Source organism: Aquarana catesbeiana, linkage group LG04, assembly GCF_042186555.1.
Source record: "Aquarana catesbeiana isolate 2022-GZ linkage group LG04, ASM4218655v1, whole genome shotgun sequence".
Taxonomy (NCBI): domain Eukaryota; kingdom Metazoa; phylum Chordata; class Amphibia; order Anura; family Ranidae; genus Aquarana; species Aquarana catesbeiana.
The window spans coordinates 139,515,006-139,538,856 of NC_133327.1; the positions used below are offsets into that span (position 1 = coordinate 139,515,006).

A 23,851-nucleotide genomic window follows, 5' to 3' on the forward strand; every position below is an offset into this window, starting at 1 on the left:
TTGAACTGTCCTGGCATTTTATGCACAACATTTAGAAGCTTATGTCACACATCACCCACTCTTCTAACCACTTGAAGACAAAGCCCTTTCTGACACTTATTGTTTACATGAAAAAGTTTTTTTTTTTTGCAAAAAAATTACTTTGAACCCCCAAACATTATATATTTTTTTAAAGCAAATGCCCTACAGATTAAAATGGTGGGTGTTTCATTTTTTTTTTTCACACAGTAATTGCGCAGCGATTTTTCAAACGCATTTTTTGGGGAAAAAACACACTTTTTTTAATTTTAATGCACTAAAACACGCTATATTGCCCAAATGTTTGATGAAATAAAAAAGATGATCTTAGGCCGAGTACATGGATACCAAACATGACATGCTTTAAAATTGCGCACAAACGTGCAGTGGCAACAAAATAAATACATGTTTAAAAGCCTTCAAAAGCCTTTACAGGTTACCACTTTAGATTTACAGAGGAGGTCTACTGGAAAAATTACTGCACTCGATCTGGCCTTCGCGGTGATACCTCACATGCATGGTGCAATTGCTGTTTATGTTTGACGACAGACCGCCGCTTGCGTTCGCCTTAGCGCGAGAGCAGGGGGCGACAGGGGTGTTTTTTTTTTTTTTTTTCTTTATTATTTTTTTGCTTTTTTAATCTTACTTTTAAACTGTTCCTTTCATATTTTTTTTTTTAATCATTTTTATTGTTATCTCGGGGAATGTAAATATCCCCTATGATAGCAATAGGTAGTGACAGGTACTCTTTTTTGAAAAAATTGTGGTCTATTAGACCCTAGATCTCTCCTCTGCCCTCAAAGCATCTGACCACACCAAGATCGGTGTGATAAAATGCTTCCCCAATTTCCCAATGGCGCTATTTACATCCGGCGAAATCTAAGTCATGAAATACTCGTAGCTTCCGGTTTCTTAGGCCATAGAGATGTTTGGAGCCACTCTGGTCTCTGATCAGCTCTATGGTCAGCTGGCTGAATCACCGGCTGCATTCTCAGGTTCCCTGTTGAGACAGGAGAGCCAGAGAAAAACACGGAAGACGGTGGGGGGGGGGGGGCATTCCCTCCCACGGCTTGTAAAAGCAGTCTAGAGGCTAATTAGCCGCTAGGATTGCTTTTACATGAAAGCCGACCGCTGGCTGAAAAGAATGATACCAAGATGATACCTAAACCTGCAGGCATCATTCTGGTATAACCACTCAAAGTCGTGAATGGCGTACCTGAAGACAAAAAAATGGTTAACAATGGTTAACAATAAAGCACAGTAAAGTGTAAATAATTACACACCTGAAAAACAAACATGATAAAACATAATAACAATAACAATAACAATAAAACATTGCAGAATAGAATACAGTAAAAAAGAGCAGAACAATAGAGAGAGAGAATAGAGAGAGAGAGAACAATAAAACAACAACTATTTTTTTTTATTTCATATTTTTTTTTTTTTTTACACTTTTTTTGTAACTAACTTTTATAACGGTAACCGGTTCCAGGTTCGGGTCTCTCAAAATGCGATGGCATCTTGGGAGACCCTGTGAAAGTGTGCCTAGTCTGTGCAATGCTGTACCCTATGCTAATACTCAACTAGTGCATGGTAGCGTTCAAAACATTCACCAATGCAAAGACCAGGATTGTCAGGACAGGAGGGACAATAATAGCGGGTGTCACGCCTATATCCGCGCTTGCTGCAGACACGACATCTTTTTTGGGGGGGTTCGTTGGGTAGGGGTACTCGGGAGGACATAAAAATGCCTCTCATGCAGCCGACTGCATTTGGTTGGGGATGTGAATGGGGGAAGTACGGGCGCTGCAGAAGCGGTGGGTTCCCAATTAGGATTGGCGAATGCAGCAGGAAGGGCACTATGGGCAGGACGGGCCTGTGTTTGTCTTTTTGGTGGCAGCGGGACACTACTTGTGCTTGCCACCTCACCAGCTTCAACTGCACTTATGGGACTCGCCACGTCACCACGTGTTACTGCAGTGCTGGTTTGACTACGACCGGGGTGTACTAGGCCGCTGGCGCTTGCCAGTTCACCAAAACGCTACCAAAAAACGTTAGCGATCGCAGGGATCAGGCCTGACTCTGCGAACGCTGCAGTTATGCGTTTAGTGTTTTGTAAGTGTCAGTGATCGATCGATACTGCACTTGGGTGGGCTGGGCTGGGCCGGGCGGAGGGGCAAAACGCAGGTGCTAGCAGGTATCTGGGCTGATCCCGCTAACACTGCGTTTTTGGGAACCCTAAACTGCTGGTGACGCTAGTATAGATCTGATCGGATCAGATATTGATGCGATCAGATACTATACCACTAAGGGAGGTGTACGGTGCGTGCGTGGGTGTTAGCGGTACTGGCGCTAATCTGACGCTGCCTGGGGCTGGTGCTTGCCAGTTCACCAAAACGCTACAAAAAAAACTGTTAGCGATCGCAGGGATCAGGCCTGACTCTGCGAACGCTGCAGTTATGCGTTTAGTGTTTTGTAAGTGTCAGTGATCGATCGATACTGCACTTGGGTGGGCTGGGCTGGGCCGGGCGGAGGGGCAAAACGCAGGTGCTAGCAGGTATCTGGGCTGATTCCGCTAACACTGCGTTTTTGGGAACCCTAAACTGCTGGGGACGCTAGTATAGATCTGATCGGATCAGATATTGATCCGTTCAGATACTATACCACTAAGGGAGGCGTATGCTGCGTGCGTGGGTGTTAGCGGTACTGGCGCTAACCTGACGCCTGGGGCTGGTGCTTGCCAGTTCACCAAAATGCTACCAAAAAAACTGTTAGCGATCGCAGGGATCAGGCCTGACTCTGCGAACGCTGCAGTTATGCGTTTAGTGTTTTGTAAGTGACAGTGATCGATCGATACTGCACTTGGGTGGGCTGGGCGGAGGGGCAAAACGCAGGTGCTAGCAGGTATCTGGGCTGATCCCGCTAACACTGCGTTTTTGGGAACCCTAAACTGCTGGGGACGCTAGTATAGATCTGATCGGATCAGATATTGATCCGTTCAGATACTATACCACTAAGGGAGGCGTATGCTGCGTGCGTGGGTGTTAGCGGTACTGGCGCTAATCTGACGCTGCCTGGGGCGACGCATATCACCGCCGGGCGATCGGGGGGCTAAACCTTTATTTGGTAATAAACGGCGGGTGCCCTGACACTATAAAAAATAAACGAACTAACCAGCGTCATCCGTAACGGTTATACGGTGATCAGTGGTGAAAGGGTTAACTAGGGGGCAATCAAGGGGTTAAAACATTTATTAGGTAGTATATGGGGGTCCCTGTCACTATAAAACGCTGACGGCGAACCTAAATATTTACCTCACTAACTAGCGTCACCAGCGACACTAATACAGCGATCAGAAAAATGATCGCTTAGTGACACTGGTGACAGGGGGTGATCAAGGGGTTAAAACTTTATTAGGGGGGTACCCTAGACCTAAAGGGGGGTAATACTAACTGTCCCAACACTGTAACTGTCACAAACTGACACTATGCAGTAATCAGAAAAAAAAAAAAAAAAAAAAAAAAAAAACTGCTGGTGTCAGTTTGTGACAGGGGGGGGGGGGTGATTGGGGGGGGATCGGGGGGCGATCGGGGGGGGGATCGGGGTGTTTTGTGTGCCTGGCATGTTCTACTGTGTGTGTAGTGTTGGTGCACTCACATAGATGTCTTCTCTCCTCGGGCCGGAACGGAAAATACCGACCCGAGGGGAGATGACATCATTTCCTTTGCTGCTGTTTAGCATACAGCAGCAAAGGAGTGTTTTCATTGGCCGGCGGCGATCGCGAGGGGGGGGCCACGAACGGATGGTCTCCCCCTCATCACCGATCGCCGCTGGACAAAAGACGACCGCCTCGGGCACCGGGGGGGGGTCCGATCGGACCCCCCACCCGCGGAAGGCAAATCACGTACCCTGTACGTGATTTTGCCTGTCCGTGCCACTTTGCCGACGTACATCGGCGTGAGGCGGTCGTCAAGTGGTTAATTGGTTGCAAGAGATTACTATACAGTAATACTGCTCACTGATTGGTTGCTAGAGGTTACAGCACATCATCTCCTCACTGCAGGGGGGCATAATCTACATATGAATGCCGCCTTTATTTACATATCAATGCAGACGGTTGCAGCTATTTACATATGAATGCCGGTTATTTACATGTAAACACAGGGTCTGCAGGTGTGTCATCTGTACACAACAATAGGGCAGAGCTGGGCAGCATTAGTACCAGCACTTCACACTGCGATATAGGGACACAGCACAGGACTAAAACTTCAAGGGACAAGGGAATTTAAACTGGGATAGTTAGCAAGTATGAGGCAGCTGCTTTGGGCCCTACAACCATGACAGGGCCCAAGGGCAGCTGCCCCTTTTGCCCTGCCTTAAAGACGGCCCTGGCTCTGACCTCAGGCCTCGCCCTTGTCTTCTCAAACAAACATCTACCAGCTCCCTGCTGCACTGGCTCCAAATGTCTGCTTGGTGCAGCCCCCCTGACTCCTGGACAGAGACCTCCTTTGACTGCTGGGGTGGAGCCATGACCTACAGTCAGCTTCCTCCCAAGAACCCTGCACACACCTTGCTGGCAAAACATGAACCCTGGATTAGAGGCTTCAACTGTCCCAAGACTCTATAAAGTCTCAAGCCTCCAGGACTCATATCAGGTTTTACCAGTGTCTGAGGAAACTGAAAATCCAGTTTCTTCTGTATGACATAGACACCCTCGAGCCCCTAAAACTGCCTGAATGAGAATCCTAGGTAACACAAGACCCTTTTTATATTGTGAGAGTGCATCGTACTGTAACATTATGTATGTGACAAAGAAGTAGTTATTATTCCAGTGTACACAATCTAGGCTATACACGTGAGAGCAACCCAAAGGTAACATAGTATTTCCACAAGTCATATCCCTGTTTGTGTTTTTTAGAATAAAGTACATTGCAAACAACTTATTGTTTCTATAATAAGGATGTTACATTACCATCTTGTGGTAATTTATGATTCTCAAATGATTCGTAGAAAAAAATGTAGAAATATCAAGAATATTCAGCACTGATAAACACTATTATTTTGACGACTATAATGTAACACAAATTCTATGTTACAGACAGGAAGAATGAAAATATTAAGCCACATCCTTTATGTTACTCTGTTACTTCTTTCCAACGTATCATGTTACAAAGGTATGATTAAATGATAAATTTAAAGTATATCTAATAGCAAAGCATTTTAGTTTTTTTTTGTTTCTTTTATAGAGTAAGATTTAGAATATCTGAGTTTTTTTTTGTCTAGGTTTTCACTGGGAAGATTCCTCCTCCCATTGTCACCAGGTTACAATGTGAGGAGAAATGCCAATGTTAAAGCTGTCGCCAAAAAAGAAGTAAAGATGAAATATTCCAATAGGGACTACCGTTCTAGTAACAACTAAGAGGGGATTTCTGATTACTTTGTAGAGCTTTCCTCTCACTTCCTGTTCTGTCTCTACAACAGGAAGTGAAGTGAAATCTCTCTGATGTATAAAAATAATTGTGCCTGCGCTAAAAAATGGACTAAAAAAATGACGTGCAAAAATATAAATATGCTAATAAATCATACATATGTAAATATATATAAATATGTGCGATCTTTTAAATAAAACCTCAAAGTGCATATAACATTGTGCAAATACTGATATAAACCATTGAAAGTGCACTGTGCATAAATAAATTATAAATGCCAAGTGCTATCCTGTGAAATACAAGTGTCCAACTCAATCGGCGAATTCAAACTAAGAAAAGTGTGCACAAACAGTGTCCGTGGAATAAATGTTCTTCAAAATTCTTCTGAACGGTGCCCAAATCACAGCAAACAATATGTGCTCTCCCGTGACACCCCACATGTGCTTGCGCTCACCTCTGACCGTGTGACACAGTAACTAAACTGTGTCAAACACGCAATGGGGCCACTCCTGGGCTCCCTCAGGATAAAATGATGCAAATACAATCCTCACAGGTACAGCCAGAATCCACTGCTTAGCTTGTTGGATTGCAGCTCATAGTCCTCAATTTTCGTGCAGTTTCTCCTCATCCTCATATATTGGCCTCTGGGTGTGTTTTCCAACCAGGGTTTGTAATGACAGCTTGTCTGATGGAGCGCTCCTCTCTGCGGACTACAATGGGATGCCGGGCTCGGGACGGGCACTTGGTAATCGGGATAGCGGCGGATTGAGCGCTCCATCAGACAAGCTGTCATTACAAACCCTGGTTGGAAAACATACCCAGAGGCCAATATATGAGGATGAGGAGAAACTGCACGAAAATTGAGGACTATGAGCTGCAATCCAACAAGCTAAGCAGTGGATTCTGGCTGTACCTGTGAGGATTGTATTTGCATCATTTTATCCTGAGGGAGCCCAGGAGTGGCCCCATTGCGTGTTTGACACAGTTTAGTTACTGTGTCACACGGTCAGAGGTGAGCGCAAGCACATGTGGGGTGTCACGGGAGAGCACATATTGTTTGCTGTGATTTGGGCACTGTTCAGAAGAATTTTGAAGAACATTTATTCCACGGACACTGTTTGTGCACACTTTTCTTAGTTTGAATTCGCCGATTGAGTTGGACACTTGTATTTCACAGGATAGCACTTGGCATTTATAATTTATTTATGCACAGTGCACTTTCAATGGTTTATATCAGTATTTGCACAATGTTATATGCACTTTGAGGTTTTATATAAAAGATCGCACATATTTATATATATTTACATATGTATGATTTATTAGCATATTTATATTTTTGCACGTCATTTTTTTAGTCCATTTTTTAGGGCAGGCACAATTATTTTTATGCATTATATTACACGCTATGAAACGTGGTTTAGTGTTTGCTGCTTAAATATTAATGGTTTCACCCTTTAGAGGCATTGATCCATCTGTGGCTCGCAGGAGACTCATATTTTTGTTTAAATCTCTCTGATGTGACAGCCAGCTAAAAAAAAAAAAACGTTGGCTATGATCTTATGTTAGTATTTTTTTTTTGTGCTGTTTATCAGAATGCAAAATGTGATATACGTAAAAGAATGATAAAAACCATACATAGAATCAAGGAAAGGTCACACTTGCAGGACCTTCAGCCAGCTGTTGGACATGTCTCCTGTTCCTCCTAAGATCTTACCACCCTCTCGCCCTAAATTCCTATTAATTGTCACAGGTTTATTGGTTGGGTTTGCATACCTCCCACTTTCTGAGATGGAAATGAGGGAAACGTATTGACAAATTTATGTAGGCATAGGACACACCCCCCCTGCCACGTTCCTCTTAAAGGAGAATTGTACTAAAAAAATGATTAGTTAAACCCACAAGTGCTTTTTCTTACCACTACTATTCCTTTATTCTGGCTTTTGGAATTGACAAATGCAGCCATTTAAAAATTGGATGAAAGGTTTAGCACTGTAAAAAAATTGATAAATAAGTAGTGCATTTTATGTATAACTATATAGATCAGACCAAGATGAGGGACAAGTGAGGACGAAAGATGGACAGAGGGACTTTGTTCTGAATGAGGGACAGTCCCTCGAAATCTGGAGCAGTTGGGAGCTATGGGTTTGTCTTCTCAGCAGTCTAATTGGCAATGATTTAATCCTTCAACAGGCTTTTGTTAACAGATGTCTGTCCTAAACTGTTGTTTAGGACAGACTTTTTGGCCATGCGACATGGCTTGCCCACAATTCAGCTGTGGCTGCCACTGGTTAACTTTAGGTAAATGTAAGTTATCAGTTTGACATTATCATTGGAACAAATATGCTTTGTAAATCAATAAAGCTGTGGCCTTGTACTTTCAACTATATAGCCATGTAGAATTTTATTTGGTGGTTTATGGGTAGAAATGCTTATCAGCACTATACAGATTATGCAAAAACTCAGCAGTCATGCAATCTTTGCAACCCTTCTAATGCTTTAAATGAAAATCTGTGCTAGCTTTTTTCCATATGCCTAATTTCTCTTTGCAACATCTAGTGTTCATAGAGAAGGAGAAGGCACATCATGTGCTGAGGAAACGTGCCAATCATCTCCTAGAGGAAATTCGTCCAGGAAACCTAGAGCGGGAATGTTATGAAGAAACATGTTCTAGAGAGGAAGCTCGAGAAATCTTTAAATCACAGGAGAAAACGGTACGTGAAATATAAAGAGTAAGGTTTAACAAAAACGTTAATGTATATAGGACCCAAAGAACCAACAATACATCTGTAGCACCCCTCCCCCCCATCCCAACCCTTGGATGCATGTCAGGTAGCCCCAGAGAAAGGGTGGCCTAGTATTTCCCAGTCCATGCCTGACAGCAACACATAGGAGAAAGGTAGGAAATTCAGAACACCCTCAATGGCTCGCAAACTCTCTGACTGCATCCATAGACCTCAGTACAGGCAAAAAGTACCCAATTATTTATGCTGCCAGTTTCACCCCCCCCCCCCCCCAGAATGCACTTGCAGCAATAAACCGCCTACTGGTTGACCAGGGGTAACATAAATATTCATAGAGTATTGCTGTGGCATCTCACTGACTCTATTGCCAGAGGTACTAGTGACACCTACTGACAGCAGGGGGTAACAGCAACACTGGGTTTAGGGGAAAACCAAATGCGGAAACAGACTAGAAATCAGCATGGTCTGTCTACCAACCAGCAAGACTCAGCCCTCGTTCACACTGAACCGATTTGTCATGCGATTTGTCAAGTCGCATGACAAGTTGCAGCCTATTGCCAGCAATGGCACCCTATCCAATCGGTGCGACGTGGAAGTAGTTCCTGCACCACTTTTTCTGATTTCAGGTGGGACCTCAATAGACATCCGTGCATGAAGCTGCACAGATGTCTTTCAAGTGGAAGTCGCATTGACATGCTGCTTTGAAATCGTGCGGCTTCAGATGAAGTCGCGCAATTTCAAAGCTGTGTCCAGTGTGAACGAGGGCTCACCTCTTCTTAGACTGAATAAAAATGAGTCAATCCAAAGCGGATGATTCAGATACATGGACAATGGGCACAATAAATCATTTCCTTAACCTCCCAGGGATTTATTTTTGACTTGTTGATTGCTTTTCTTATTTTACATAGAGAAAAGAAATAAAGTGTGAGAAATACTGTGTTATGTTGTAAAGGAGGCAGAGCTGGGACCTACCTAAGAGAGTCCTCAAGAAATATAAGAAGCCAAGGGGCACGCCGTACATACAACCCATTAGCTTCTGCCTACAGTTGAAGTAACCTGACAGCTGTTATCGTTTATTCATCCATGAAATGACATTTGTGATTACTCACTGCAGCTGCATACAGTGTGCCTGTCCAATGATATTGTGAAAAAGAACAATGATCACATCAGTGTAGGTAGGGGTTAGCAGCAGCTGTGGAACGACTGCTAAAATCTATGTTTGAGGCAGCCATAAATAGCAGGGCAATTTTACCAGCAATGGGGGCATATTTTGTAAAAAGAAGGTAAGTAAGTGCTGGTTTTGTATACGTAACATACTAATACTAAAGCTCCTTTAGCCCCAAAAATGATAACTGTGCCTCCTTAAATCGGAACGTCAGTCATTTTTTCATCTATTAAATCTTCTGCCCTTGTTTTTTTAACTTTGGATAGTAAAACCTTTTGTTTCTGCCAGTAAATACTAGACATGTACACACTGAAATATTTCGTTTTGGAATTTCGTTTTCACCCGAAAAATACATTTATTTAGTTACTCCCGAAATTCGTGTTTATTTATTTCGTTTTGTTAAAAACTGCATTCGTCCGAAAATCCAAAATAATTAAGGTCGAATCTGTCATTGAAGGCTTATGGTGTCTGACAAATGTTCTATGAAGATTCGACGGAGCAGCTAAACCCTACGACATCGCAATCGTACATTTCTGGTCGAATGTTCTGCCTACAAGCTATAGTAGAATTCTAATGTTGTATGACACTAGTAATAATTATATTTATTAATTATTATTACTAGTCAACCAACATTAGAATTCTTCTATAGCCTATGGGTGGAGCATTTGACCATAAATGTCCACTCGCGGCGACTGCTTCGTCGAATCTTCATGTCAAATCTTTTCTCTCTATGTCGAATAATCTTGGACTAATAGAGTTAGTTTAGGCACATTTGACTTTTTTTGCTATTGTCTCTATAATATCGAAAATTTTCTCTCTATGTCGAATTTTTTCTCTCTATGTAGAATAATCTTGGACTAATAGAGCTAAGGTTAGGCACATTCGACCACAGGTTTGATGGACACAGATTGCTATTGTCAGCGTCATGTCGAATCTCCTATCTATATCGAACTGTTGTCGCAAAGAAAACAAAAATAAAGCATTTGTTTACGTCAGATCTTTCGGTTTTCGGATTCTGCACGTTCGTTATCGTTTTAACAAACAATAACGAAAATACCTGAAATTCGAATGAAAATGCATTTGGACGAAAACGAATGCACATGTCTAGTAAATACCTTATACGCCCACTTCCTGTTTCTTTTCTGGTGAAAAGTCTAGGCTTATGACATCATCTTATCTCTCTCACTCTCGTGAGAGTTTGCTAGGGAGGGAGGGGGGATAAGTCATAAGAGGGCCAATGAGAGCTGCAGAGCTGGAGGTGTGCCTCTTTGTAAATCCAGGAAGTGAACAGGCAGCAGCTTCAGCTGCCCACAGTTAAAATGGATGCAGCCAGACTCAGTAGAGGGAGATTTCTGCAGCATAGTTGGCAAGTATAGAATCACAGTATATATAAAATAATATGCAAAGTGGTTGGAGGGAAGCTTTAGAATGGCAAAGATGTTTTTATTACAAATTATGTGAGCGGCCTGCAGTTCCTCTTTAATAAGGTAAAGGATACCCTTCTCTTTTGATTTATGTGCAATTGCATTTCATTTTCCCTTTCTGACATAGACTGTGTCTCTTTTTTTATACATTGTAGACAGAGTTTTGGTATCACTATAAAGGTAAGTGAAGGAAACTGTTCAGTTTTGGGAAATGTTATGTTCTTTTTTTTCTTTGGCTTTTCAACTAATATTTAGATATTTGTTTTTACGATCTATATACATTTTTGACGTAACAAAGTACTCTAGAACACTGTGGGCAGAGTAGACTGACTTGTTTTGCAACTCCCTTTCTCACGTAGAAAACTCAGACTTAGGTTTCTGCAACACATTACCCACTCGAGCTCTGGAAGATTTTACCCCCTTCATGACCAGGCCATTTTTTGCTATTTGACACTGCGTTACTTTAACTGGTAACTGCGCTGTCAAGCAACACTGTACTCAAGCAAAATTTGTATCATTTTTTTGCACATGTGTAATGTGTGTAAGGTGTGCTGCTTTTTACTAAAGATCTATCAGTTTCTCTCAAAGACCTCTCAGTTTCTTCTGACAGATAACTTCCTCTGTACAAAGCTCTGTGTTTACCGACTTGCTGACAAGCTCCCTCGGTGTATAATCACAGCAGCTGCTAGTCGGGGGGCGCACATGTGCACGCCCTAAACCTGGAAGTAGGCAGCGACACACAAGTACGTCGCTTTGCCTACAGCGGCTGCTCGCCCGCAGTACATTGCGGGTGAGCAGTCGCCAAGTAGTTAAAAGAAATCATGCTAGTAATCTGAACAGGAAACTAGAGTTCTATTTGCTGAATGGATAGAGGAGTGTGTAACCCTATCACACGCAGGGCCAATTCACACCACATGCAGTCTAGTGCGTTTTTTTTTCTGCATCAAAAATGCATGGAAAGCAGGTTATATGGTTTTTATTGGCATAGTTCACACCAGTGATTGCAGTTCCAGAAAAAAAAGTAGAACATGCTGCATTGTTCCTGCACTGGACTGTACTGGAATACTGTAAAACGCACTGGAATGCACTGGAACGCACCAAAAAGAACTGGAACACACGTGTCCTTATTTAGGGCCAGTTCACATCTTAGAAACGCAGTCCTAGTGCATTCCAGATGCTTTTATGCATGTGCGTTTTGATGCATTTTTGATGCGTACCAGTGCATTCCCCCCACCCTTTTTTTTTCTTAACCTTAAGGACATGTGTGTTCCAGTGCGTGTTTGGTGCATTGAGGTGAGTTCCAGTGTGTTTTTGATGCTTTTTACAGTGTTCCAGTACATTCCAGTGCAGGAAAAATGCAGCATGTTCTACTTTTTTTCTGGAACAGGACTGCACTAGAACTGAAAGCACTGGTGTGAACTATGCCATTAAAAACCATATAAACTACTTTCCATGCGTTTTTGATGCAGAAAAAAACACACTGGACTGCATGTGGGGGGAACTGGCCCTTAAGGTTAAGAAAAAAGAGGGGAAAAAAATGAACTGGACTGCATCAAAAATGCTCCAAAAACCCATTGGAGTGCGTCAAAAACGCACATACAGAAAAGCATTATTGAACGCATTTGGACTGCGTTTCTGTGGTGTGAACTGGCCCTCAATTCAGTTGAAGGACAATTTTTGTTAAAAATTTCCCATTTTGGCATCTAAGAAGTGAGTCCTATGAAATAAGGATGCTGGGGAAATGCTATTTGATACACTAAATGGTTTTTGGTCAACGATATTTATTTAAAATGTATACACTTTTTAAACTGATAAAATATATATATTTCCGTTTATTGTAAATTTAGCAGCAAAAAGTATAAACCTACACTAATGCCGTGTACAGACGATCAGAATTTCCGCCAACCAAACCGTGGATTTTTTTCCGGATGTTGGCTCAAACTTGTCTTGCATACACACGGTCGTACAAATGTTGTCGTAAATTCTGATCAGCAAGAACGCGGTGACGTACAACACGTACAACGGCACTATAAGGAGGAAGTTCAATAGCCAGTGAGCCACCCTTTGGGCTCCTTGTGTTAATCTTGTGTTTATCTCGTGTTAGTAGAAGTTTGGTGAGAGACGATGCCTCATGCTTTTCAGTTCGTTACTGCTCTTCCATTTGTGCATGTGGGTTCATATCTGTTTTTCAGTGCGTCTTGTCAGTTCATTTCTGTCTTTCAGTGCGTTCTATTTAATAGTTCATATCTGTTCTCAGTGCATTCTTGTCCACTCGTTTCTGATTTTCAGATAGTTCTTCTCAGGTTCTTTCTGATTTTCAGTGCGTTCTGTTAGTTCGTTCTGACCAGCCGACTGTTTTGAAGCCATGTTGCGGGTATGTACTCGTCGTAGAGTTCATGCTATGCAGGGGCTTGCTGTTGGGGTTCTTACTTTGACCCAAGCCCAGTCCATGAACAGGGAGAGGAGGGGTTCATGGACGAAGAATCGGTTGTTCCAGTGTGACCAATTCTCGCACATGCCTTTGTTACGGGAGATCCAGGAGAATAATCGTGATGATTTCAGGAATTATCTCCGGATGACGGACCCCGTTTTTCACTGTCTGTGGGACAAGAATGAAAAATGCTGGGGTCAGAATGATAGTCTTTTCTACTCATTAACATTCAATTTGCAACAGTCATGAGCTCAAAATTGTGTGTAATTGATGACCAAAAAACTAAAACTATGTCCCATTTTCATACACAGGAAAGTCTCAGCCAGGAGGTGGTGGGGGAAAGTGGCAGCCAGGAGGTGGCAATGGAAAGTGGCAGCCAGAAGGTGGCTGTGCCCAGTAGCCTGACCAAATCACAGGTTCCTTCCCTCTGCCTTCCAACAAAAAGGCCCAGGAAGGGGAGGAACATGGAGGAGTCAGCGCTTGGTTTGATTCGGCAGGCTACTGCGATACTCACAACAACCCCCAGTGTTCAAGAGGCTTTTGCCTGTATGACGGTCAGTAAGATGCAGGAAATGAGGTGGGCCAAAGCATCATCAGTGAGGAGCTCATATTTCAGATCCTAAATAAGGGGGTGATGGGCGAACCCACAAAAAAAAGTCACATATGTGAGTTGGACCATACTCCTCCTCCACCTCCTGCCACAACTCCAACACCACAGCCACAGCGTGGAAGGAAGACAAGAGTGTGATGGCCTGGGTTTGGTCTGGTCTGGCAAAAGACACAGGCTGTTGTAAGATCACAGCCTCAGTACATATATGTCATCTACTGCTGCTCCCGATCTTTCGGAGTCCTGAACCGGATTGTGCTCCCTATTAAATGGACTCCTCAGGTTACCAATTTGGCCTGTCAAATCATTGATGTCTGCCCTGGGGTACAAAGGCTTTGCCAATTTCAACAGTTTATCCAGCGTTACCTTCCTCTTTATTTTGTTATGACCCTAATAAATTTCTATTTTCTTTTTTTTAAATCCTTGGCTATGTGTTTTACTTCAAAAAGGACAGTTTGTTTGTGAGTAGGCAGGTACATTTCAAAAATACAATGTCAAATTAACAAGGGACACCAACACCAACCAACCTCTTTGAGGTTCAAAATACAAGATAACAATGGTGTTGTGGTAACTTGACACACAAAACAACAAAAAATATTATGGAGATCACTAGAAAAAAAAATAAAAAAAAAGTAGATCTCTATTAAAAAAAATTAAACATTATTCGGGAGATCTAGCGAAAAATAAAATAATAGATTATTCGCGAGATCACGAGAAATAATAAATAAATCAGTTTGTCAGAACTCTGTGTGAATATCAGCAGCAAAACAATTTCATTATTCTAGCATTATAAAGAAGAAGAGAATGCGCTGCATTAAAAGATGAAAAACTTTGCAGCGTGAGGAATGTGCTATCTCCATTACGAACGCTAGTTTTACCAGACCGAGCTCTTCCGTCTCGTACTTGATTCAGAGCATGCGTGGAATTTTCTGCGTCGGAAATTGTGTGTACACGCTTGGAATTTCCGACAACAAGTTTTTTTGTCGAAAAATTTGAGAACCAGCTCTCAAACACTTGACGGAAATTCCGACAGCAAATGTCCGATGGAGCATACACATGGTCGGAATTTCCGACCACAAGCTCACATCGAACATTTGTTGTTGGAAATTCCAATTGTCTGTACGCGGCATTAGCATTAGAATTAGAAAAATACATTTAAAATATATTTTACATTTACATTTCCAAAAAAAAGGGGGTTCTTTATAGATTAAAATGGAGTTCAATAAAGAGACGTCACTCTGGCTAACACCTACAAAGGAACCAGTATTATAAAGCTTTTTATTCATGTGTTTTTATGGCACATCTGATTATCTTAACCACTTCCCATCAGGTCAATTCTGGCATTTCTCTTCTACATGTAAAAATCATAATTTATCTGCTAAAAAATTACTCAGAACCCCCAATATAATATATATTGCGGATGTGACCTATGTATGCATGCGCTTCTGCGTGCGAGCACAAGGGGTTGGGGGGGCTTTACATTTTTTTAATAGTATTATTTATTTTATTATATTTTTATTTTTACACTGTGTCTTTAATATTTTTTAACACTTTTATTCCTATTACAATAAAGTTAAACATCCCTTGTAATAGGAATAAGGAATTACAGGTCCTCTTTTTGGAGACATCTGGGGTCAATAAGCCTCCCAAGATCATAGAGCTCTATGCTAATCCGGCGCCGCCGCTGGATTGGGTCTCCTGGTCCCCGATTGCAAGGGAGAGCCTGGAGAGGTGCCGTTGGATAGCGGGAGGGGGGGCGTCTCCTTCGTGTAAAAAGCAATCCAGCAGCTAATCAACTGCTAGGATGGCTTTTACAAGAGAGGGAATCATCGGCTGAAAACAAAGATATCTGGATGATGCCCGTAGCTGCAGGCATCATCCAGATATCACCACTTCAACCTAAGGATGTCATATGACGGCTTTCTGGCAGAAAGCGGTTAATCCAAATTAGGGTTTTTTCTGCAAAAAAAAGTTATTCGTAATGGATAGATAAAATGCCATTAGTCAAATATGTTTATAGTGTTTTTTTTATAATGTGTTATTGCACCTTTGTAGATCTTAGCCCATGCAAAGAAAACCCATGTCAAAATGGAGGAATCTGCCAACAGTATCACTACACATATACTTGCTTGTGCCCCCCTCTATATGCTGGGAGACACTGTGAAAATGGTAAGTGGACTATTTTTATGCTTATATGAAAGTTCATACGATAAACGGGCATCTCTTATTCATTCAATCGTTCTTTCTGTGTATTAGAGATGGCTGCAAATTGTTGTAAAAATGTTCATTACAAAATAAATTTCATTGCACTTTGAGTACTGAATGCTCTTCACATGTGTTACATCAAAACCTTTCATCTCAATTACTGATGAGCACTGTCCCTTGGACTAATTGGAGGTGACCACCCAGCTGGATAGGCACTTGGCAGAACTACAGAGGGAAGCTCATTTTCTGTCTGGAAATCTAAGGCATACATTGTTTCCTTCAGAGCATGTCCACAAAGTGTAACGTGACAGAGAGGATATTATGCATGTAAAGCTTACTGATTTGGGGAAGTGCTATCATTTACCTAGCCAGTAGCCACCAATGAAGTCAGTAGTTGCAACTAACAGAACAACCTCTTTCTGGTAAAACAGCCTTTTCCTTCATCTAGTTCTATTAAGCCAGTTTGACAAGCACTTTTGAACCTTTTGTCCAAACTAATGAGAATCCCCTTCTTGGTCCAAGACGCACCCTGTGAGACAATTGCACATTGACAATCCCTTTTACATAATGAGCTCCCCACAGTTCTTCCTCACATTGATAACCAACATGCCCATTATCTCAACTAGAACATCTATGGCAAATGAGAGCATCTGCACTGCCTCGGGAAGATGAACCCCTCAACATCTGAATGATGACCGCACGCCATAACTGCGCTGAACACCACCTTCAACTTATATACATTCTCTTCTCAACTGATGAGCTCACAGGGATCTCACAACATTTGTATACTATTTATTTATTTACATGACAATATATGTATTTTTTTAGTAGAATGTGGAATGGTTATAACTGCTGGCTTTGACTGCTTCCACTGAAGAAAAAGAAAACGCAATTTAACTTAGCACGTGTGTAGAGATCTGCTGACCTTTACTGTCCGAATTTGTACAGTTATTGCCTCTAAATATATTATGTTTGCACTTCCTGTTCCTGGGTTGTTGGCTTTGAAACCCCAGAAGGAGTACCGTAAGTGGAGGAAGACTAAAAAAGACTTAGCCACACGTTTTGTCTGTGCTACTAAACCCCAAGCCATGAGGGACTATTATGCAAGTATTCTTATGATCTAGTAGTTTAACTCTAAATCTAAATCAAAATCCTTGTGACAGACATAGTTTCTTTGACCTGTCCTTTCTATCATTTCACATGCACAGTGCCAGAGAGCTATGTGTGTGCTACTGTATGTATGTATGTATGTATATAAGGGTCGCCTTCTAGCATATTAGTAGATGAACCTGTTTATTGCAATAGAGTTTATATGCAGCTCCTGTTATGTTAGTTATATGCAACTCTTGTTATTCTAGTGTAGCAAAGTCCTGGGGCCCCTGAGGCCTACTGGTGACCTCCAGACTTAGGGACAGCTGACATCCTTCAGTGTCAGATCACGGGTGGCTGGCGGACATCGGGTCCGCCCCACCTGCTGTTTGGCTCCCCCCGCTGACCAGTGTTCCCGAGCCGACGTACAATGATGGCGATTAGCGTGAACAAGCCGACCTGCCGCAGTGTAATGACGACAGCTGGTCGGCAAGTGGTTAAAATAGCTTTAGCCAAAGTTCCGCATTTTCATTACAATGAAAGAAAGAAAAACTAAACAGGAAAATTAGCCTTCTTTTAGTTCCTGTCCCCAGACTCCTCCATCCTTCCTTTCCTATTCATAGATTCCTCCTTCCCTATCTCCAGACTCCTCCATCCTTCCTTTCCTATTCATGGATTCCTCCTTCCCTATCCACAGACTCCTCCATCCTTCCTTTCCTATTCATGGATTCCCCCTTCGCCTATCCCCAGACTCCTCCATCCTTCCTTTCCTATTCATGGATTCCTCTTTCCCTATCCCCAGACTTCTCCATCCTTCCTTTCCTGTTCATGGATTCCTCCTTCCCTATCTCCAGACTCTTCCATCCTTCCTTTGATTCTTCCATCCTTCAGTTCTTCTGACTATTTGAATTTGTTGATGAAAACCATGGGCAGTAATCGCGATGCATCGCGGAATAAAATCGATTTGTTGACAGGATAATCGAATCAAGACCACTGAAAATGCTCACTTCTAATATACACCCAGGTATATGTGCTCGAGTCTACCAGGACTCCTATCAGGCCCTCCTATCTGGGCCTTTTGCTTATGATTAGGGTTGAGCCAAACACCCCCCGGTTCGGTTCGCACCAGAACCTGCGAATTTGCGCGAACTTTAGAACCCCATTGAAGTCTATGGAATTCAAAGGTTCGAAATCAAAAGTGCTAAATTTAAAGGCTAAATTGCATGGTATTGTCCTAAAAAGGGTTTGGGGACCCGGGTCCTGCCCCAGGGGACATGTATCAATGTAAAAAAAAGTTTTAAAAACAGCCGTTTTTTTGGGAGCAGTGATTTTAATGATGCTTAAAGTGAAAAAAAAGTGAAATATTCTTTTAAATATCGTACCTGGGGGGTGTCTATGGTATGCCTGTAAAGTGGCACGTGTTTCCCGTGCTTAGAACAGTCCCTGCACAAAATGACATTTTTAAAGGAATAAAAGTCATTTAAAACTGCTTGCGGCTTTAATTTAATGTCGGGTCCCGGCAATATGGATGAAAATCAGTGAGACAAACGGCGTGGGTACCCCCCCCCCAGTCCATTACCAGGCCCTTTGGGTCTTGTATGGATATTAATGGGAACCCCACACCCAAATGAAAAAAAGGAAAGGCTTGGGGCCCCCAGGCCCTATATACTCTGAACAGGAGTATACAGGCGGTGCAAACAAGCCAGGGACTGTAGGTTTGTTGTTAAGTAGAATATGTTTGTAATTTTGAACCGGTACATTTTTAAAGTGTAGTTCCAGCCAAAAAATCTATTTTTAAGCTTTTTGGAAAACATAGGGAAGGGTTATCATCCCTGTGACATTTGTTTTGCTGTCTGTGCACCTCTTCAGAAGATTTCACCTCACTTTCTGTCCCAGTGACAAATGTTTTTTGACAATTTGGGTTTTTTAGTGAAACAAGGATTGGTGATAAAGCATTAGTGGAGAGGAGACACGTTTTTCCCATATTAACTCTTACAGGAGAGAATTTCCATTCCTAGGGGTAGATTTCATCTCACTTCCTGTTGTCTCCTTCCGCTTGCAAGTAGGAGTCGTTTGTAAGTTGGATGTTTGAAAGTAGGGGCCTGCCCTATATACTCTGCAAAAATTGCGGCCTTAGGTGTTGGTGTTGCCACAACACTGTAAGCCCTCACAGTTACTCTTGGTTGGAGCAGGAACGGGCTCTGCTGTGAAATATTAGATCAAGAATTGTAATTACTCCCTTGTTAAAAAAAAAGAATTGTAATTACATGCCCCTGTTGAACAGGGTCAGAAAAATTGGGCCTTTGGTGGTGGTGCTGGTGCCACAACACTGTAACTCCTCACAGTTACTCTTGGTGGGTGCAGAAACAGGCCATGCTGTGAAATATTAGATCAAGAATTGTAATTACATGCACCTGTTGAACAGGGGCAGAAAAATTGGGCCTTTGGTGATGGTGGTGGTGGTGTTGCCACAACATTGTAAGCCCTCACAGTTACTCTTGGTGGGAGCTGGAACGGGCCCTGCTGTGAAATATTAGATCAAGAATTGTAATTACATGTCCCTGTTGAACAGGGGCAGAAAAATTGGGCCTCAGGCACTGATGCCACAACACTGCAACCCCTCACAGATACTCTAGTTGGAGCGCAGGAACAAGCCCTGCTGCAAAGTATTACATCAAAAATTGTAATTACACGCCCCTGTTAAACATGGGCTGAAAAATTGGGCCTTAGCCACTGGTGGCGGCGCCCAGAACCAAAAATATTCTTACAAGCTATCAGCATGATCATTGAGGAGGAAGAGGATAGTCACTCAGCGTAACAGGATAGTCACTCAGCATCACCATAGGCAGTCTTGAAGGGACCTGACATTTCAAAAAAAATTATTCGGCTACATCAGCATCAGGAGCTTGGTAGCTGGTGGTGATCCAAGACTGATTCATTTTTATAAAGGTCAGTCGATCGACCGAGTTGGTGGACAGGCGCACCCTGTGATCGGTTACAAAGCCTCCAGCAGCACTGAATGTGCGTTCCGAAAGAACACTGGATGCAGGACAGGCCAGTAGCTCAATTGCATACTGTGCAAGCTCTGGCCAGTGATCCATCCTCAAGACCCAGTAACCCAGAGGATTTTCGTTGGGAAAGGTGTCCAAGTCAGATCTTGCCCCTAGGTATTCCTGAACCATGTAAAACAGATGCTGGCGATGGTTGCTGGAAATGATCATACCTTGGGGCTGCGGACTAAAAAATTGTCTGAACGCATCGGTCAGACGGCCACCTTCTCCACCGCTCCTTCTTTGACTGACCGAAGCCTCAGCAACACATTGTCCAGGAACAGGAGTTTGCAACCTCCCAGTCTCTGGGAACGCATTGCACAGACCTTTCTGCAAGGCCTCCTGAAGATGTTTCATCCTCTGCTCCCTCTGCAACGGCAAGATAAGGTCCGCAACCTTACCCTTGTAACGTGGATCAAGGAGGGTTGCCAGCCAGTGTTGATCCCTCTATTTGATACCACAAATACGAGGATCCTTCCGCAGGCTTTGCAGGATCAGGGAGGCCATGCAGCGTAGGTTTGCTGAGGCAGCCACCTCCTCCCAGCCACGTACAAGTCCATGGGTTTCTTGGGACTGTAAATGATCCCTTAAAGACTGCTGCTGATGCTGAGTGCTAGGCTCCATCTCCATGCTGACACAATCCTCCTCCTTCCTGTGTGATCGGCGGGCACGCAGGAACACTGTCTGGATAAAGGGGGCGTTGAGAGCTAAGAGGAGAGGAGAGCTATCCTCCTCTTCCTGCCTCTGTTCTGCCTCAAGTGCCCTGTCCATTATTCCACGCAGCGTGTGCTCCAACAGGTGGACAAGGGGGACAGTGACACTGATACATGCACTGTCACTGCTCACCATCCTCGTGGCCTCCTCAAATGGTGACAGGACAGTCCATGCATCCCTGTTCATGGGGTAAAAAAAACAAGCTCCCCTGACCCTGTCCTGGTGCCATAGTCGCACAGGTACTCATTGATGGCCCTGCAACATGGCTAATGTTAAGTTCCACCTGGTGGGCATGTCACAGATTAGGCGGTTCTTGGGCAGGTTAAATTCCTTTTGAAGGTCAGCCAGCCGAGCACTGGCATTATATGACCTGCAGAAATGCACACAGACTTTCCTGGCTTGCCTCAGGACATCCTGTAAGCCCGGGTACCTTCCCAAGAACCGCTGCACTACCAAGTTAAAGACGTGAGCCAAACAGGGCACATGGGTCAGTTGTCCCTGTCGGAGGGCGGAGATGAGGTTGGTGCCATTGTCGCAAACCACCATACCTGCCTTAAGCTGGCGTGGCATCAACCACCTCTGAACCTGCCGCTGCAGAGCCTAACAGAATCTCTGCCCCAGTGTGGCTCCTGTCCCCCAAGTACACCAGCTTAAGAACTGCATGGCATCTTTTGGCTTGCGTGCTTGCGTAGCCCCTTGAACTTCTACGGAGCACCGCTGGTTCCGAAGACAAATCAGCACAGGAAGAGGCCATGGAGGAAGAAGAAGAGGAGGGGGTGGAGGAGAGAGGTGTGGCAGAATTACCACTAGTAGTATTTTGGAGGTGTGGTGGCGGAACAACCTCCAACACTACTGCACCCTGTCCTGCATCCTTCCCAGCTGCCAGAAGAGTCACCCAGTGCGCGGTGAAAGATAGGTAACATCCCTGTCCATGCCTGCTGGACCATGAGTCCATAATATGCACCTTACCGCTGACCTCCCTTTCCAGCAAGGCCAAGACATTGCCTTCCACATGCCGGTAGAGAGCCGGAATCACCTTCCGTGAGAAAAAGTGGCGTCTGGGAACCTGCCACTGAGGAACCGCACATTCCATAAACTCATGGAAGGGGGCAGAGTCTACCAACTGAAAAGGCAGCAGTTGAAGTGTTAGCAATTTAGCCAAGCTAGCATTCAACCGCTGGGCATGTGGATGGCTGGGAGCGAACTTCTTTCGGCGGTGCAGCAGCTGGGGCAGGGAAATTTGCCTGGTACAATCTGACGTCAGTGTACCGATAGCAGATTGCCCCCAAGTACTTGGCTGTGACACACCTAATTCTACACCTTCGTTCCTTTCATGGCAGGTCTCAGAGAGGACTGAAGGTATAGTGGGGTTGGAGATCCCAGCTGATGAGGAGCAAGGAGAGGTCCTCTTTGTTCTTTGGTGTGGGTCTTTTAGGTACGCTTGCCAACGAACTGCATGGCAGGTCAACATATGTCTGGTCAAGCATGTGGTGCCCAAGCGGGTGATGTTTTGGCCACACGAGATACGCTTGAGGCATATGTTGCAAATAGCGTCGCAAAAATAGCCCACACCAAAGAACTTTTGGAATAATGTGCAGAGACAGCAGCGCCCTGCACATGCGGAGCTTTGCGGTATGATGCAGTCGGTGTGCTGCCCTTAAGCTGGCCCCTGGAGGGCATCCTGCCTCGTTGTTGATGTGCCTCCTCCTCCTCTCTCCTATCAGGCACCCACGTGGAGTCAGTGATCTCATCATCCCCTCCCTCCTCATCACTGGAGCAAACCTGACAGTATGCTGCAGCTGGGGGAACATGACTGCCAGATTGCTGTCCTTCTTGGGCACCCCCTTTCTCTGAGCTCACGTTACTGCCTTCCTCTAGCTGGGTACCATCATCAGAGCCTTCAAAACGCTGGGCATCCTCCTGGAGCATGTACCCAACACTGTGGTCAAACAGTTCGGGGGACTCCTCAGGAGGACATGGTGGGGCTAGGGAAGGAGTGACTGATGCCATTGAGCCAAGGGAAGAGGCCGCGTTGGCAGCTGCTTTGCCAGACAAAGTACCCTGAGTCTGGGTGAGAGAGGATGAGGAGGATGAGGACGGCTTGGTCATCCACTCTACCAAGTCTTCCGCATGTTGCATGTTGCAGCTCAACACAGCCAGCAATTGTCTTCAGGTAGCTTTAGGTGCACACTGTGCAGAGGACGCAGTACACTAACTGTAAATACTGTAGCTGCCTGCCTGTGGTATTAATAGGAGCAGAACAACAGCAATAGTCTTCAGGTAGCTTTATGTGCACACTGTGCAGAGGACGCAGTACACTAACTGTAAATACTGTAGCTGCCTGCCTGTGGTATTAATAGGAGCAGAACAACAGCAATTGTCTTCAGGTAGCTTTAGGTGCACACTGTGCAGAGGACGCAGTACACTAACTGTAAATACTGTAGCTGCCTGCCTGTGGTATTAATAGGAGCAGAATAACGGCAATTGTCTTCAGGTAGCTTTAGGTGCACACTGTGCAGAGGACACAGTACACTAACTGTAAATACTGTAGCTGCCTACCTGTGGTATTAATAGGATCAGAAGAACACCACCAATTTTATTCAGGTAGCTTTAGGTGCACACTGTGCAGAGGACACAGTACACTAACTGTAAATACTGTAGCTGCCTGCCTGTGGTATTAATAGGATCAGAAGAACACCACCAATTTTATTCAGGTAGCTTTAGGTGCACACTGTGCAGAGGACACAGTACATTAACTGTAAATACTGTAGCTGCCTGTCTGTGGTATTAATAGGAGCAGAACAACAGCAATTGTCTTCAGGTAGCTTTAGGTGCACACTGTGCAGAGGACACAGTACACTAACTGTAAATACTGTAGCTGCCTACCTGTGGTATTAATAGGATCAGAAGAACACCACCAATTTTATTCAGGTAGCTTTAGGTGCACACTGTGCAGAGGACACAGTACACTAACTGTA

At 43.8% G+C, this 23,851-nt stretch overlaps 1 protein-coding gene across 3 annotated transcripts in view; it reads left to right on the forward strand.

The window, feature by feature from the left end:
- Positions 1 to 23,851, forward strand: part of LOC141139539 (coagulation factor VII-like) — a 53,710-nt gene that overhangs the window by 11,351 nt on the left and 18,508 nt on the right. For all 3 annotated transcript variants that reach the window (XR_012243768.1, XM_073625778.1, XM_073625779.1), the window contains exons 2-5: positions 5,117 to 5,192; positions 8,004 to 8,158; positions 10,933 to 10,957; positions 15,871 to 15,984. Coding sequence is in view for 2 of the 3 variants with exons in the window: in XM_073625778.1 (XP_073481879.1) it covers positions 5,126 to 5,192; positions 8,004 to 8,158; positions 10,933 to 10,957; positions 15,871 to 15,984 (361 nt within the window). In the remaining variant the exon portion in view is untranslated. The remainder of the gene's footprint in view (positions 1 to 5,116; positions 5,193 to 8,003; positions 8,159 to 10,932; positions 10,958 to 15,870; positions 15,985 to 23,851) is intronic.